General features: G+C 37.6%; 1 protein-coding gene across 1 annotated transcript; it reads right to left on the reverse strand.

The window, feature by feature from the left end:
* Nucleotides 1-39: 39 nt before the first annotated feature.
* LOC311299700 (major histocompatibility complex class I-related gene protein-like) lies at nucleotides 40-17,150 on the reverse strand. The gene is made up of 5 exons (XM_084423484.1): nucleotides 17,015-17,150; nucleotides 14,976-15,236; nucleotides 5,073-5,351; nucleotides 4,215-4,508; nucleotides 40-2,638 (listed from the first exon to the last, which is right to left on the reverse strand). The coding sequence occupies exons 1-5, from the start codon at nucleotides 17,061-17,063 to the stop codon at nucleotides 2,388-2,390; spliced, it is 1,134 nt and encodes a 377-aa protein (XP_084279610.1). The 5' UTR covers nucleotides 17,064-17,150; the 3' UTR covers nucleotides 40-2,387.
* Between the last annotated feature and the right edge of the window lie 631 nt (nucleotides 17,151-17,781).

A 17,781-nucleotide genomic window follows, 5' to 3' on the forward strand; every position in this document is an offset into this window, starting at 1 on the left:
ACAAACAAACAAAAACTTGAAATCATCATGAAGCCATAATATTAATAAATAAAAAATGGTTTAATTACAATTACGGTACAACGACTTCCATAATATTTTAGTAAAGGTATGCCTGGATCACCCAACACAAAGTTGTGCGTTGTGAGTGAGACCTCGCAAAGATTACGGCAATACATGATCAAGACTACAAGCCTGCACCATTACATGAGTGCTACACCGGGTTAATGTCGGGTTAACCAACAAGCAATCTTGATCTTTCAACAGCATTACACCAGATGACTGAAGATAATTCTTCATGGTTCGAAAAAAAATACACAATGCAGAGACTTCACGGACCCTAATTGCATGTTTGTTTCTGTGTCAACATGCAATTACAGATGAACAACAAAGATCATGCTATGTGCCTGTAACTATCACACACGATACAAGATTGAACTTGCTATGTGCCTGTAACTTACACAAGTTACAAGAATGAACTTTTAAGTGTCTAAATTTGTATTTTGTGAGAGTTTTTAAGAACTCCCAAAGGGGGAAATGTGGGATTACAAATTTAAGAATATGTTTAAGATCTGCTGATCCTACATGCTTTATAATATCACATGAAAAATTAAGGTGAACTACACTGTATTGGGCATTCAAGGTGAACATGATGGCATAAATTCACCGATTAGAAGTCAGCTGCAAGTCAGCAGTTGGTCTTTGACCTTCCTACTAAGAGTCAAACCAGGTGTGATGGTTTACATAACTTTAGTTCTTGTGACCATGTGATGTGGATACAAGTCTGGAGGACCATTTGTTTTTGACTCAATCACAGTCGGGGGTAATTATCTCTATTGTCTTTAGATGATTAGATTTAGTGGTCATCTCTAAGACTGTGTCTAAGGTCAACATTTAAGGAACTGCCCACTGAATGCCTATAAAATACCATATAAAGTTCCCTTAGTTAGACTGTTCGGAAGAGCTGCAGCACGCTCAATAAAGAATAACTTCTACTTGAACGATATCCCAACTTCTCCTGGTTTTGCTTCGATGAAGAAATAAAAAGTTTCCAACAACGGTCTATCGCTGGTGCCAAACTCTCTTCTGACATCATCACATGGAGTGCTGCCAGGTCCTTCACCAGAGCCTTTAGTTGTTCACGGCGTCGTCTTCGAGCTCTCTTTCTCTTTTTTCTCCTCTTAATAGTCTGTAAAATATATCTTATCTACTACATTTTCTGTTTATTATAAAAACAATTTCTAATACATAAATGCTTTCTACTCTAAATCAGTCAATACATACATTTCATGCAAGTAAGTAGTTTTCTTAATAATAGTGAAATCACACATTTTCTGTGCAGCATTAGTAATTGGGTTACATATATTCACTTAAGCAAAAGCATTATTACTACATAGGTTACATCAGTTTAAAGCAAATCAAGCATTAATCAAGGCAGTATAATTGCAAAATCTTAAATCTACCCCCAGAGTCTTCCCTCTGTACTTGAAAATGTGGTCGATCTAGTGACTGAAACATGATTCCTTGTTTATTTTACTTGAGTTATTATATTATGCTACTTAGACCCAATAATTTCTCAACATTCCTAGGAACCAGGTTTATTTCAATAAAGAAAATAGTATTTGGGTGTAATAAAACTTTTAAAAACCTCTAAAACTCTAATGTAGTTAAAACTAGGTGGAAATACTGCCTTGATGGCACTTTTTTCGGTCCTCCAAAACTAGGGTCCTGGAAATGCGTTCCTGGGACTGCGGCTCTCCGACTTGGTAGGTGGCGCTGTCACAAAAACTAGGGTCCTAGAAATGCGTTCCTGGGACTGCAGACGGATAATATTGGCCTTACATGGCCGCGGGAACTAGGGGTGCTGAGGGTGCTGCAGCACCCCCTGACGACAGCTGTTTCACTACATTGGAATTTAAGATGACATGACTTTTAAATAACTTTTTGTTTTTCAACCTGTTTTTTAAGAACACCTTCAACCTTTATAAAATTACTCTAAAGATTATTTCATTTTTATATGTTGTCGAATAGGGTTTTATGACTATAAAACTGTAATATTACATTTTTATGGAATTAATAGATCATAAGGCAATAAGCCGATCTCGCATGGAGTGAAAGATTGTTTTCTGTGTGAACCAGCACTCCTGAGTGAGCTATCATAAGATAATATGCAGATTTGTGTGCTACGTGCTTTTTAAAATGTATCATGAGTTCTGAGCGTTCTCACAACTCTGTACTCATTCATTTGTATGTTCATCTTTTTGTTTGGGCTGTTTAATATTAGGATTTTGTTTTAAATAAAATTCTAACATAGCACCGCCCTGCAATATCAAGCCCCACCCATTAAGCCCCGCTGCCCAGCACCCCCCTGATAAAATATGTTCCCGCGGCTATGCACCCTGATGTTCCACCACACAACTGAACTTGTTGTTCTTCCACTCATCAGGTGAAACTCTGAGGGTGCTCGTCTTCTGGAAGGTTCCGTCCTCATTGGGAAGAAGTTCTCCAAGATCCACATCCTCATGATGCTCTCGTCCATTTTTCATCCAGGAGATTTTCACTCCACTGGGGTAAAAACCTGTAGCATGACACGTCACTGAAGAAGAGGAAGACTTCTGCAACAGAGACACCTGAGGAGAGACTAAAGAGAGAGAGAGAGAGAACGTGTCATTAGCCGCGTTTCCATTACCCTTCAAATTGCGCAAATTGAAATTTAGAATTGAAAATACACCCAATGGAAACACGTCAATGTTGCAAAAACTCCCATTTATCGCAAAAAAGTTTATGCTCGCATGAGGTGGTTTTTCAGGCGATTCGAAAAAGAAATATTTCGCAAAACTGCAATGGAAACGGTTTTTGCTCATTTACAGTCACCTGACGTCGATGACGCGGTATGTTTGGACAGAATACGAGACAAAAGAATTACAGGAATACTGGATTCTAAACCTCAAAGAAATGCCACAATCAAGACCTCGAAGCAGATATGAGGGAGAAACACCCAGAAACACCAGCCGCTCCAAGTATAAGGGGCTTTCCTTACCAGTAATGCTTGGATAACACACATACGTCTCCTTCGATTAAAAATAATGGCCAGCGCAGTGGCTGGGATATACGTAAACCTACCAACATCCATCGCCATGATTTTTGGAATGACTCATTGCGAGAGGAAAAAAATAGGCTTTAGTCGCATAACATCAGTTAATGGAAACGCCATCATTTCACAATAGTTTTTTGTCGACATTTAGAAGAAGAAAAAGAACGCAAAAGTTTTGCGCAAATCTGTAATGGAAACGCGCCTATAGTGTCAAATAAAGGCGCTAGCGACCTAGAAGCCCACATAAGGAAAGTATACAAGAGAACATCAGGAGGATTGATTATTTGATTTTTTATGGCAACTGATTTTATGTTATATTTTAATCAATGGCCATGAAAAGAAACAGTGTCACGTAAAAGGCATTAAAAGCTAAACAATTTTTTTTAATTGTTTGTTATTATTCTCTTGTTGCAGACCAAAAGTTGAATGAAAAGGATGTATTACTTTATGTAGCCTATTAAAATTTCAATAACATGGTTGCAAGGTTGTGAATGCATTTGTATTTGTTTGAACATTAAATATAAATGGGAAATAGAAATGTGAGTAATTTGAAATTATTTTGAAAAAGAGATGTTAATTAAAATGATAAACATCTTTCCTGTCTTTTTAATATTTTTATTGCACATTTACAATTTGGGCAGCATACCTTTATCATAAAGCAGCACACCACACTTACTAACATCCAAAAAATGAAGATTTGAAATGGATTCAACTCATGACTTTGTCATTTGTGTCTTTTTAGTTTGTCAAGAGATTTAAAGCGTCGTTTTTAAAGAGTGCGCATGTGCGAATACGCTCTGGTACGCAAAACGAGCCAATGAATGAATCTAGAAATAAAGAAAAATAACAGAAAAATTATAAATAGTCCTCAGATGCCATGCCCGTAATTTATAGCGAAACATCTAGCATTAATTTGATCTTAAATAGATTCATTAAAATTGTTACTCCACCACGTGTGTGACATCCTTAACCAACGTGATTGAACAACCAATTTGCTACAATGTGGTTTCAGGAAATAGTCGTGATTAGCTAGTTGATTCCTTCAACGATGCATCGCACTATAGTAGATAAGCAGCGAGTTCTGTTGTTGTATGGGAAATGCACCCCAGATAATCACTCTCACCATTGTTAGATCTGATCTTGTCCTCTGTCAGAATGTTGCTGATGGTTTCACCCTGATGTTCCACCACACAGCTGAACTTGTTGTTCTTCCACTCATCAGGTGTGACTCTGAGGGTGCTCGTCTTCTGGAAGGTTCCGTCCTCATTGGGAAGAAGTTCACCAAGATCCACATCCTCATGATGCTCTTGTCCATTCTTCATCCAGGTGATTGTAACTCCACTGGGGTAAAAACCTGTAGCATGACACGTCACTGGAGAAGAGGAAGACTTCTGCAACAGAGACACCTGAGGAGAGACTGGAGAGAGAGAGAGAGAGAGAGAGACAACACACAATTTTGACGTCTTCCCAAACAAGACAATTTTAAAGCACCTGCTTATCCAGATTCTAATTATCTAAAAATTCGGCTACTATCAGTCTTCCTGCAGTGCCTGGCCTTCAATGAAACTTTGTCACACCGAGTAAATAAACACACAAGTAATCTAAGGGTTTTCTTAACTTTAGGAGTCTGTACAGTAACCTGTAACTGAACACTGAGTTTTAGCCACTACAACACATAATGGCAACTTAGCTTATGCTTTTCTAGGCGGTTCATAATTGACAGGATTCGATTAACATGCTTTTCCTGGATCTTTTGTTGTAAGTCATTTAAAGAATACATTTTAATTCATATCTACATGATCACATGATCTGTATTGCTTAAAATAATCAAAACAATACTCTGAAGGAAAGAACACTACAGCATTGTGAGATATCTCAAGTTACAAAACAATTTTTTACAATGACAATTCTAGTGTACATACATTTTTTTTAACAGAACATGTAGGGCTTTATAATCAATGCTGGATAAGAACTGATGTACCTTTTCTTTGCAGGCTGCTCTTTCCATAGTTCACATACTTCTTCAACCACTCAATGCACATAGTGTTAAAGTAATGTTTGTCACTCTCAATAAGGCCTCTGTTCATGTTCCACTTATGTGCTGTGGAGAATCCTTGCTGCACTGGGGAAATCCATCTCAGCTCCTTCAAATCCAGAGACAGAAAGTCCTCTCCATCATATCCAAACTGCAGGAACCCATCTGTTGCTCCAGTCTGATCATCCCACTCACAGCCGTACATTTCCTGGACTGTGTGCACACCTGAGGAAAAGAGACCGTTTGAATGAATCTGAATAATTAATCAATTCATACAATCAGATTAAAATCATCAGTCAATCAGAAAGTCCCAACATGTCTGACTCAGAATCAAATAAATCTGACTGAACATATTATTTTTGTATTTTAGCCTCCATTCCGCATTCACAAATCATAATGTGCAGAAGTGTATTCAATAATAATGGGAATAAATGCTTCTTATGAACTGTCTCTTTTTAATCAGTTGGTCTTTGTTTTAAATGATCAATTTGAATCTCTCACTGACTTAAAGTGGTTGTTGAATTATTCACTGCACCAGATCTGTGTCTCAGAACCAGAACTGTTAAACCTTATACAATTCCCACCCCTACTCATCTTTTTCCCTTCTTTTTCTCTGTTTTATTATGAATAATCTCATAGAAACATTAGAAAGAGTAGTTTTTCAGAGCAGATGTCTCTGAAGTAACCAACTCTGGTTACAAAACTCCCTTTGGTTGATCTCGTAGCAAAATGATCAAGATTCTTCACACTGTTGATTGGTGAGACATCTCAACATAGAGGGGGACAAAATGTCCCACAACGATAGCAAAACCTGTTTATATATATATATATATATATATATATATATATATATATATATATATATATATATATATATATATATATATATATATATATTGTGGGGACATTTTTAGGTCCCGTTAAAGAAAAAAGGATTATAAACTAGATGAGCAATTTTTTGTTCCTAAAGCTTTAACTTTGAAGCAGTTTGAATTGTGAATTACAGTATTTTAAAAAGCTTGAAGTTTAAAGGTTTTAACCCTCTGGGCTCTGGAGGTGTTTTGACATGTCCTGACATTTGTGCTCTCAGACAGACAAATAAAACAGATTGCTATGTATTTGCAATGGTGTTCAGTTTGGTTTCAAGGGCATTGCTAGCCATTGCTAGGATGTTCCGGATGGTTGCAAGGTGGTAACTATTGTGTTGTTTTGTGGTTTATAGGCAGTTGCTAAGGTGTTCTGCATGGTTGCTAAGCAGTTGCTAGGGTGTTCTGGTTGGTTTCTAGACGTTTGCCTGGGTGTTGTTATGAAGTAGCTTAGGCATTCTTGTTGGTTGCTAGGATGTTCTGAATGTTTGCTAGGTGGTTATTAGGGTGTTGCTATGTAGTTGCTAGAGTATTATGGGTGGTTGCTAGGATGTTGGTATGTGGCTACTTAAGTACTTGGGGTGGTTGCTAGTGTGATGTTATGTGGTTGCTAGGGTATTTAGGGTAGTTGTTTATAGTGATAGATAGAAAGATAGATCAATATCAATATCAATAGATCTATTAATAGACCTATATGTGCCTCCTTTATTGTGATGTTATTAGAGCATTTTAAGGTGAAAAGGCACATTTTGGTAGTTAAAGTAAGGATGTTAACATTATATCACTAAATTAAATATACGGTTATAATTGTAAAATGTATAGGCATCCTGTAAAACTGGAAACATTGACAGTATTTTTTTATGGAATTTCTGACGACAGCTGCCAGTTTTTTACCGTAAATTTAAAGTGGTATTTTTTAACAGTCTATGGAAAGTACCCAGAAAACATGGAAACCCAACAATTACTCCCCGTCATGTCTTTTACCTGTTATATGGCATACCCAGTTGCTCAAAGGTCAAGGAGACTCACTACAAAATTATGTTTAAGATTTTCCCAGCCAATGATTTTATACAACGATTTCATTTTGAGGTGGATCCTTATGGCTTATATCCTTATTTTCTTCTTTTCCTGAAACACTTGATCATTTATTATTTTATTGTGAGGTTACTTCTAAATTTTTGTTTGATATACATAGCTGGTTGTCAGTCAAAGAATTTTAAATTCCTCCTATAACCCAAGATGTGTTATTTTTTAAGTGTGATTTAAATTCACCCTTCTGTGATGTTGTACATTTTGTTTTATTTATGGATAAATATCATATCCATACTTGTAAATGTAAAAAATGTAAGTCCTCCTTTAATATATTTCTATGTGAGTTTGTTCAAATGTTTCAGAGTTTTAAATGTTTCAAAAAACAGAATAGAAAGTCTGAAACTCTTTGTTTCTGTCTGTCAAAATATTTACTATTTTAGCATATTTTACTTTGATGTCTATATCGGCTACTTTGTCTTCTTTTTTTCTTTTTCTTTCCTTCTCAGATTCAAACTCTAAAGTTTGTAAAGTTCTTCAAGTTCAATTTTAATTCTGCCTTGACAAATCCTCGTCTGGAAGTTTAACATACTTTTAATAGATGATAGTTGTGGAGCCCTTTTTGTGGATAAGAGAGACAGTTAGACAGACAGTCCCACTGTTGTGTGAAAGCAATTAAGGCTTGTTTATACCAAGGACGATAACTAAAGATAGCGAAAAAAATCGTTCTCCATATTAAATAATTAATTAATTAAGAATTAAGAATTAACGATAATGGCACAGAGAAATGATATTTTTGGAATCACTTTCAGAACAATATTATGATTTTTTCACAAATTCATTAGAGAAGCAAATCTTAAGTTGATTTAGGATTTCTTATCCCATCTTACAAACTTGTATCTGTAGTTAGATAATCTTAAACCCCTCTATCAGTAATCAACTTTTAGGTCTGTTACCAAGCAACCAATGAGTGCAAACAGCTGCTGTGAAGTAAAAGGGAAACTCTAGAGATTAAAGCCACACTAAGTAGAATTTGTGTTTTTGTCAAACAGCGACCCCTAGAGTCGCTGTTGAGTACTTGCACTGTCGTAAATATATTAGCCTATAGACACGGGTGCACATAACTGGTACGCAGGTACGCATGCGCGACAAAAATCAGGAATGCGTAATGCGACTTGTATTACTCCGCGCCTTTGCGTTCTTACCCGATCTTTTCATCTAACCTTGCACATGACATGACTATTTCTCAACTAAGTTATACTGTCAGAGATGTCCAAAAAGCAACAAACATTAAGCAGCTTCTTTGGCGTTTCGCCACCTACAAAGAAACGTCAACTGGAGTCAGAGCCGAAAAAAAGACTTTTTTCGGAAAAGTGGCTCAAAGATGTGCAGTGGCTTGAAGCTAACGATGAGCGAACTGAAATGTGGTGCAAGATTTGCCGCTCAAATCCACAACTAGCAGACAAAACAGGTGCGTTTTATAAAGGCTCAAAGAATTTCAACCATCCTTTATTTGACAAACATGAAAAGAGCAAGGAGCACATGAATGTGGCACAAGCTATTGCTAATAAACAAGCTAGCCGAGAAGAAATGTCCAGTCGCCCACTTGCCCGATGGCGAGACAAGCTGAATGAAGAACAGCGGCAAGCTCTGTTTAATATTTTTCTCCTCGCCTTCCATAAAGCTAAACACGCACGTCCCATGTCTTCCTATTCTGAGTATATTCCTTTACTGAAGCGGCTAGGAGTAAATGTCGGAGGTGCATATCATTCACGTGAAGGGGGCACACGGATCATGCAAAGCATCGCCCGCGCCATCAGCGGGGAGTTACGAGCCAAGTTGCAGTCTGCTGAATTTTGGGGGTTGCTTTTTGATGGATCTGAGGACGTCACAAAAACTGAGCAGGAAATCGTTTACATTGTTTCTGTGTCCAGCAACGGGGAGTTTACCTCAGACTTTATTGGACTGATTGAATTGGGTGCTGACCGAACTGCGCAAGCCATAACAGACGGACTTGTTAGACTTTTCCAGGACACAGGCTTGGATGACTGGACAACAAAGTTGGTTGCTGTGTGCACAGACGGGGCTGCTGTAAACGTCGGTATGTACAACGGCGTTGTGCCAAAACTCCGGCGACTTGCTGTGGTTGGAGACTCCCTTGTGCACATTCTGTGTACCGCACACACACTGGAGAATTGCGCAAAATCAGCTGATCGCAACGTTACTTACTGTGAGACATTTAATCGCTCTGTGGTCAAGCTGCTGCAGTTTTATTTACAAAAAGGGGGAGCAAAAAAAACTGCTGAACTGAAGAAGCTTTGTGACGAAAATGGGATCTCCTTTGTGAAACTGGGTAAGTTTCATAATATCAGATGGTCTGCATGGAGGCATGAAACACTGTTAAAAATATCAAGACTATTGCCAGCCATTAAAATGCAACTGGCTACGAGGGATAACAGTGACTTGCAGCATATCTGCACAGAACGTTTTCAGTGCTTTCTGTCACACATGCTTGACATTGGCAACATTTTGAAGACCACATCCATTAGGTTTCAGAAGGAAAAGCTGACCATTGGAGAATGTAAGGATGAACTCATGGTGGCCATTGGGCAATTCACACTTCTGCTTGATAGTGAAGGTTACAGGGCACACACTGTTTCTAATGCTGATGCTGACAAAGACAAGACAAACTTACTCAGGGGGTTAATTGAAGAGTTTGAAATCAGATATGACTCCCTCAAATCATGTGATCACTTCTTAGTATTTGATCCTTCAACATGGCCTCAGGAAATGCAAGACCTCCACAGTTTTGGAAATGCAACAGTTTGCAGCATTCTCAAGAAATATGAGGCCACATTGCAACTTGACAAAGACAGCACTGTGACAGAATGGATGCACTTAAAGCAGGCAGGAAAACGCCTGGGAGCCTCTTCTGTGTATGACTTGGTCCACATAGTAAATACAAGTAACCCAGATGCTTACTCCAACATCAACAAGGTGGTTAAGCTGTCTCTTACACTGCCTTTAAGCAGTGCAGCTTGTGAGAGGGGATTCTCACATCTCAACATAATAAAAACCAAGTACAGATCTCGTCTGTCACATGCTCGTCTCTCAGCCCTGATGCAGATACACCTGTCAAAGCAGACCACAGAGACATTTGACCCAAAGCAAGCTGTTGACCTCTGGATGGAGACAGCTAATCGGAGGCTCAACCAAGGACAGGGAGGTGCATCTGCAGCATCTTCATCATCTACCATGCAGGAATCTGAAGCAGAGGACAGTGGTGGCGACACTGAGGAGGACAGTGAGGAAGACTGCACTTATTAAGACCACGCTACATATGGGGTGAGTACCAAACACCATCTATTGGTACTCACCTGAGTAACTCACTAAAAAAGTTATGTGCACCCCTGCCTATAGACCCCTTCACGGTCGACGTCACAGGAAAATTCTAAGTTCGCAGTGCGCATGTCGGGGTCAGAAAGTTCATTCCATCCCATTGAATTGTGTGTTAACCAGAGAATTTCTAGTCAAAAAATGCCTTATTGTTGCGTCGTGGACTGTGAAAATCACACCAATTGTGGAGTCAAGTTTTTCCGGATTCCTGCAGGATTTCATCCGTTTAAAAAAAAAAAATAGACGACATCTGTTCAGATCTATTTTTTTACAGTCATGGTTCAGATACTGCTGCTATCTGCTAAGTAGCATGACACAGGTCACAATTAATGCCAGATATCGAACTTCACCTAACTATTAAACCAGTCTACAGTTTACAGAAAACGTTTGTTTACTTACCAGGGCTTAACTATACCGTTGTTGTCACAATAACTGTCAATAACAACACTAAACACGAGCATCTTTGATCGTAGCATTATGTCCCAGTCTGCCCGTTTATTATATAAAAAATACACATACTTAACAGTGTTAAATAAAAAAAAAAAAACTGTTCGACAGAACTGCTTGGTTTTGTTACCACAGTTATCTGCGTGGTTCCTCGGCGATGAAGTTCCACATGTGCGGCTATCCAACACGAAAATGCATGCAGCAAATAAGCCGTTCACAATATTTTCTTCAGATAACTCCAAATTTCTCCCACACACTGGACTTGATTTTTGATGACTGTCGACAACTTTACAATCTCCACTAGCTATTCTTTCTTCAACTCCTCACCTCAGCATCCATCTCGACGACTGCAAGCAGATCGCGCGCGCGCGCGCGGTTATGATGCATTTTTAAAAGTGAAAGATCCTGGGAGGGCGTGGCGCGTGGACAAATAAACTGATGTGGATTTTAAATTATTTTATCAACTTGAAATACAGGCAATCAGGCATATTTTTGTAGACGTGTTCCTAAAAATCTGAATATATTTTTACGTTTGCATGTGATTGTTTTAAACCCGTGTTTAGACCCGTGTTTCCCCCGTGTCCGACCCGACACACTTTGGATATTTTTCACCCGTTTGAGCAAAATTTGCGGGTCACTCGTCCGAACCCGTGCAGGACTCTAATCAGGCAGACAATCGCCATTAACTAAAACAAGTTTATTATGGTTCTGTTCCCGTTCCTGTGATGGCAAAGACAGTGCATATATATGCCGGTCTATTAGCCGCACCATTTTTCTGACCCCATGCTGCGCGCGCACCCAACCTAGGCGTTCGATGTTTACAAACATTGAAGGGGTCTATATTATTACGTTTTTACATGATTGCAGCTAAATCACAAGTAAATAGGCTATAGTCTAGGCCTACTGTACAATTTAATTTCTGTTGTTTTTACTGGAATGTAAACATTACAAAATGCCAGATAACATCAATTAAGTTAAATGTACGTCGCATTATTTCATAACATTGGCCGTTATGATGTTTAGACATTAGACATGATTATTGCAATTTATCATAATAGTTTGCAAATTGTGCTCGTTCATACTATTTGCAACCTCTACTTTAGGCTTATTTATGTCCTGATAATTATGTGAGATATTGAAAACTGTTCTCATGATAATCGCAGAAATTATGTCAACAGCGTAGTCTGATATCCCTCAGGACTACGTGATAAATACACCTCACAACACCTGAGTTCAGCTGGCAAACTTATTTGTGAGGCATAGCTATCTGATTTATCAAAACGATTCCATTTACACCTGGTCACATAAATGTATTTTTGCGAAACGGATTTAAATCCGATCTTCAATTCTCGCGCTATATGCAGATTGAATGGAGTGCACGTCACCGAAAGCAACAGATATGAGCTGCATTTCACAGATCATCAGCTAAAATTTCAAAATCAAAGACCGCAATAGCCTAAGAGAAAGCAGTAAGCCTGGTAAGTTCATTTTGTTTCTTTACTTTTAATGATGAAGATTGTGTGTTAAGCGTCTGCGACTCACTTTCACTTTGATTTGCGATAGTTTGCACGTTGGCTTGATGCAGTTGCTCATCTGCGGTGATGCGTGTTCCAGTAGCGTCGTCATATCTGGATATAACATATAGCCTATAACACGCTCTCACACGTTTTTTTTTATTTTTTATTTTTTTATTTTTGGGAGGAGTACAATTTGGTTTCTTTCAACAACCACATGCATTTACACTTGTCCAGTTTCGTCTGGAATGCGTCTCAGATCTCCTCCTGAAGTGGTTTGAGGGATCGGATTCAAATCCGTCTCGAATGCATTTCGGAGGGCATTTACTACACCTGGACTTTTCACGATCGGATAGCTATCAGATCTGAGAAAACGCATAAAGTGGCCAGGTGTAAACAGCCCCCATGACAAAAACATACGCACGAAAGCCGAAAACAAAAGGTGTGTTCGACATCGGCTGCGGCTGGATGTAACCGATCGGCGAGAGTAGCCGCGTGTGCAGGCGGGGAGGAGCTGCAAACGGAGACGTGAAGTCGGACACTTTCTGGTTCCCGTAGTGACCGCTCACGTGGTGTTTGCATACCACAGCTGAAGTGAAATAAATGCAATTTTTGCCAAATAATGTTTCAGAGACATTTTCATTCAATACTTTATGTAGGCCTACAGCTTCATGCAACGTCTGTTTGAACAAGAATAAAGTTCAACATAAGTTATATCAATGAAGTGGAGTCTACGTTTTTTAATCAGTTTTAATTTAATAAACATGACACAATATAACATCGCAACTACATGAAAAGAGTGTTTACTGTTATAAAAAAAATGATTTGTGAGCGTTAGAGGAACTAAAGGTGTTCGGATAAACACGAAACACACGTGATCGTTGTCATGCAGTGAATCCGGCCAATCGTGGAACAGCTGTGTCGTCATCAGCCCTCGTGCAGCCGCTCTTGAGAAGCTGCGCTGGCTGAGTTCTCCGGCTACTCTCGAATCGCTCTCGCGGTACTTTGATGGCATACGTCACAGTCACGTGGTGTCGGCGCTGTATCAAGTCGGACAAAATTTCTAACCGGCATGCACTGCTTTAAGTCAGCCGCCGATCGGTCTGCGCAGAGCTGCATGAAGTCGAACAAGCCTAAACACTGGTTGACCGCTCACGTCCAAATTTGACGAAATGGTGGGGGAAGTGACGTATGCCGTAAAGCAGTCAAATTGTGTAGTTCTTTTTGTGCTCTGGTTACTACCCGAACCCTGAAGTTACATAGTGCCAGTAAAAACGATACAGACCCTGTCAGGCTATGGCAGACGTGTCATTCAACCTATTGTAAGTCGATGTACCATCACAAGGGTCTTGGAAATATATTATGAAGGTTGAAAAGTTCCATGTTGTTGCTTTAAAATGGAGAAACAAAATAAGTGGATCTTTTCATTAAGTGAAGTTTTGATAAGCTTGGTAGAAAAGGCAAAGCCTACTCCTTTTATTTCATAGGAGTCTGTCATTGTTTGTCAGAGTTTTGTCACTGCACATCATTTGGGTGTTCACGAAGTCTTTCCACCATCAAACATCACTGTTCTTCATATTGTATCATTAATAAATGTGACGTCATTCTCAGACAGGGCTATTATTATGTGATTTTTACAGTTGGCTTTTAAATAATTTTGACGTCACATTTATTAAAGATACAAGATGAAGAACAGCGATGTTTGATGGTGAAAAGACCTTTTGAACACCCAAATGATGTGCTGCACTTTGACAACCAAACATAAATAATATCGGACTTCCTTTTCTACCAAGCTTATCAAAACTTTTCTTTCTGCAACACTTAATTAAAAGCACACTTATTTTGTTTCTCCATTTTAATGTCTAGCAGCTGCTTGTGCATTGGTTGCTTGGTAACAGGCCTGAGAGTTGATTACTGAACTCGATGGAGGGGTTTCAGATTTTCTAATAAAATGAGATTTTGTAAGATAGGATAAGAATCCCAAATAAAGTTAAGATTTGCATCTGTAATACGAATTTGTGAAAAATCCTAAATTAACTTGTCAGATCTGAACTCAAGACTTAATATAAAAAGTTTCTGCAATACCCCCATGTGCAGAAGACAGACTAAAACATATGTGGGGAAAAGTGAGATATTTCTTGAATCATAGAAAAATGAAAGAGCAGCATTTAATCTAGAGTCCATCTGCATTGAGTTAACTGTGGAAGAACCTGTGGTTTCTGTAAAGAGGATATGTGTATATAGAAGATGAAAGGAAGATAAAAGGGATCTACTGGACTGATGATAATGTAGTAGAGGATCTGTTTCTTACATAAAAAATGTTCTTAATTTATTGAGCTTGTTTATGACTTATTGACATTTGTGACTATGAATGGATCAATGTTTCTACTTAAAAGTTTTCAAACACTTTTCTAATTTCAAAGAAAAATTTGACTTCCTTTGTTTTAAATAAATAAAATTGCTTCACATTAAAGCCCAAAGCATACTTTAATATAATTTTGTGTTGTGCCCAAATACTTTTTAGGGCATTTGTTTGGGCTGTATAATGCAGTATTCCAATACTGTATTCAGTTTTTGTGTGTTCATGATGAAGATACCTGTTGATTGGTTGAACCGCTCTTTTGCGATTTGGACGTTGTTTCTGAAGTTCTGGTGTTCTCCAGTTGCAATCTGAGTCTGACTGTCCCAGTAATCTGCTCCTTCTTTCTCTCTCATCCACTCTGTTTTTGGCACAACTTTCTTCATGTTGCTGTCAAAATAAATAAACTGCCCTTCATCCACCAGACCAACAATAGTGAACTCTGGGAAGTCGATGTCTCCAGACACACCAGTGAAGAAGTATTTCAGAGAGTGTGTTCCTGTGGACAACCAAACAAACACAAATAAATAAATAAATAAAATGTATTTACTACCTGAAATAAGAGATCCTTGTGTTTATCTTTTCTGAGATTTACAGTGTTCACACGGTTATCAAGAAAACAAAAACAATAAAGAAAGAAATCTGTAGCGTTCAGATGAAACAAGCATTTGCACGAATTAACTGCACATTATCATTTAACTGCAGAGAAACAAAAACAAATCCTTCAGATATAACAAATAAAATTGATCAAATGTCATAAAGACAACAAGAGCATGTGCTATAAGATAACCTTCAACAATCAAGCAAAGCATGATGATTGATGGTCCTTTGGTTATGAACAAGATTAGACGATTTAAAATTTTAAATGATTTAAAACATTTAAAACAAAATGTTTGTAATATTATTATTATTATTAGGCTATTATTATTATTATTATTCCGACATTAATATAAAATATGGCAATGTAAAAGTTGTATTTAGAGCCTATTGATGGCATTTTTTAACTTTCAAAATTACAGAATTCAACAGCAAGTTCTTGACACATTTCTTTCACACATTTTCACATTTTGTAAGTATAAATTGAAACGGTACAATAATTTAAATAGAAAGAAAAATTTTTACTTAAAATTAACCTTTACAGATTATAAAAACATTTTAAAGGCTTTTTGAAAATGAGCAAAATTGGGTTTGATAAATGCAGCAACCAATCGATTAGATCTCTTTTTGTTAATATCTCTTTCTCTATCTAAATTTGTTTGGGTTAACTTAATATGTTTCCCTCATTTGAGTAGGAACATTTTTGGGGACATTTTTTGAACATAAAACCCAAGAAGTGTCATAAACATTGCTATATATCCTGTGAAAGACACATTAGAGCATTTTCATATGGATGTTGATTAAAATAGCTGGTTTTGTAATTGTGAAAGGAGTCACATATTTCTTTTGGTATGAGATGTAGCCTAACTCAAAACCCATTTGTGGCATTAGATAAGGGTAACCTTTTACTGTCATCTAGTGGTCAATAAAGGTAGAAATAATATAGTTATTCCAGGCATATTTATATGTAATGTGATAACCGTAAGCGTTTTAAATGTTATTCGATTAGTAAATTTTGTATATTCAATTATTCAACAATCGATTTCTTCATTTGCAAATCCTTTAATAAGCTTTTGATCTTTCACCACAAGTTTGTTCTTTTGAGTTTCTATACATCAATTATTTGTAGGCTATGCATTGATTATACATTTGTCATGAAATGGAAAAATCAACCATTATAGCCAACAATTAATATTTAAGTTAAGAGAAAAGAACTAAGTAAGCATTTGCGTCGTTACTCTCCGGGCAGAAAAATCTCTTTCAGGTCACAAATGAAACTGACCCGCTATGTTACCACATGCCACAGGCTACTCAAGAAGTTCAAAAAGGTATCTAAATAAAACAATTCACATTCTAAATATTATTAAAATAATATGTAAAACAACAAACGAAATTAAACTATTTATAAATTATTCAGATTCCTTCATGGAGTTCGCGTTCTAGTTCTCTAATGGAATATTCTCAAACATGTTCTGCATTCCAGAGCATCACATAGCCTATTTTAATTGCTCAGACTCCAAATGTGAGTAAAGTTGTTTTAAAATAATTTTTAGTAGGCCTAATTTGTAAAATGCAGAATGTGACCCAAGTGATGCAGAAAAAAAACCCTTCAAAATATTTGTGCTACACAGTAGAGCCATAATGAAAATTTAAATAGTCACCTTTAAACCATCAACTCACCAGCATAGGCTAGATGAACTCCGAGGAGCAAGAGAACCACGGTCCGCATGTTTGATTTTGGCTATAAAAAAAATCACAACTTTGCCTGAAAATGTGTCGCAGTACCAGTCTGCGATCTGGTAAAACGACAGCGAATTCCAGCCAATAGATTTTCAGAACAATAGTAACGTCATCAGTCACTGTGTTGTATTTCTTAGGTTGCATTCTGAAAGTAAACCCAAAATGAAGTCATTATTAGCCTATAGACAACGGACATATCATACGACTATAGGCTAACATTAAAACCCCTATTTTAAAATTCAACTATCCGAGCTGAGATGCCAGCAAAAATTAATGGTTATGGCCACCACTAAATATCCTTGTACAAGGTATAGGCTACCCTTATCCTGGTTCATATGTTTTGTCAAGGTAAACTAAAACAACTCACAGGGCAGTGCTATAAGACCATAGTCATACACAAAAAGCAACGGTCTCATCAGTGAAGGTCATTTAATAAACAAAGCTTAATTATCACGTTTTACATGCATTCTGGTTTGTTTGGTTGAGGTGTTGGATCAATCAGCCAAACAGATATCAAGAGTTAAGGCCAGAATCAATAATCAGGAAGGCTGTTATTTTTTTTAAAGTAATGAGAGAGGGAGAGCGAGAGACAAGGGCAATACACAATAGCTACCCACAAACACATAAATAAAGATATAAAAGTTATGGTAGTTGAGGAGTGCAGTAATGGCCTGGTGATTAAGACTAGTTAGTTAAGATGAGGCACA

This window comes from Rutilus rutilus (assembly GCF_951802725.1).
Source record: "Rutilus rutilus genome assembly, chromosome: 11".
NCBI lineage: Eukaryota > Metazoa > Chordata > Actinopteri > Cypriniformes > Leuciscidae > Rutilus > Rutilus rutilus.

Excerpts from the sequence above, each read along its gene's own strand:
- LOC311299700 (XM_084423484.1), bottom strand. The coding sequence starts at position 17,063 with ATGCGGACCGTGGTTCTCTTGCTCCTCGGAGTTCATCTAGCCTATGCT. Across the intron at positions 5,352-14,975 it reads GCGGTTCAACCAATCAACAG|GTGTGCACACAGTCCAGGAA; the intron begins GTATCTTCATCA and ends TCTTTTCCTCAG. Across the intron at positions 2,639-4,214 it reads CAAGATCAGATCTAACAATG|TCTCTCCTCAGGTGTCTCTG; the intron begins GTGAGAGTGATT and ends CTCTCTCTTTAG.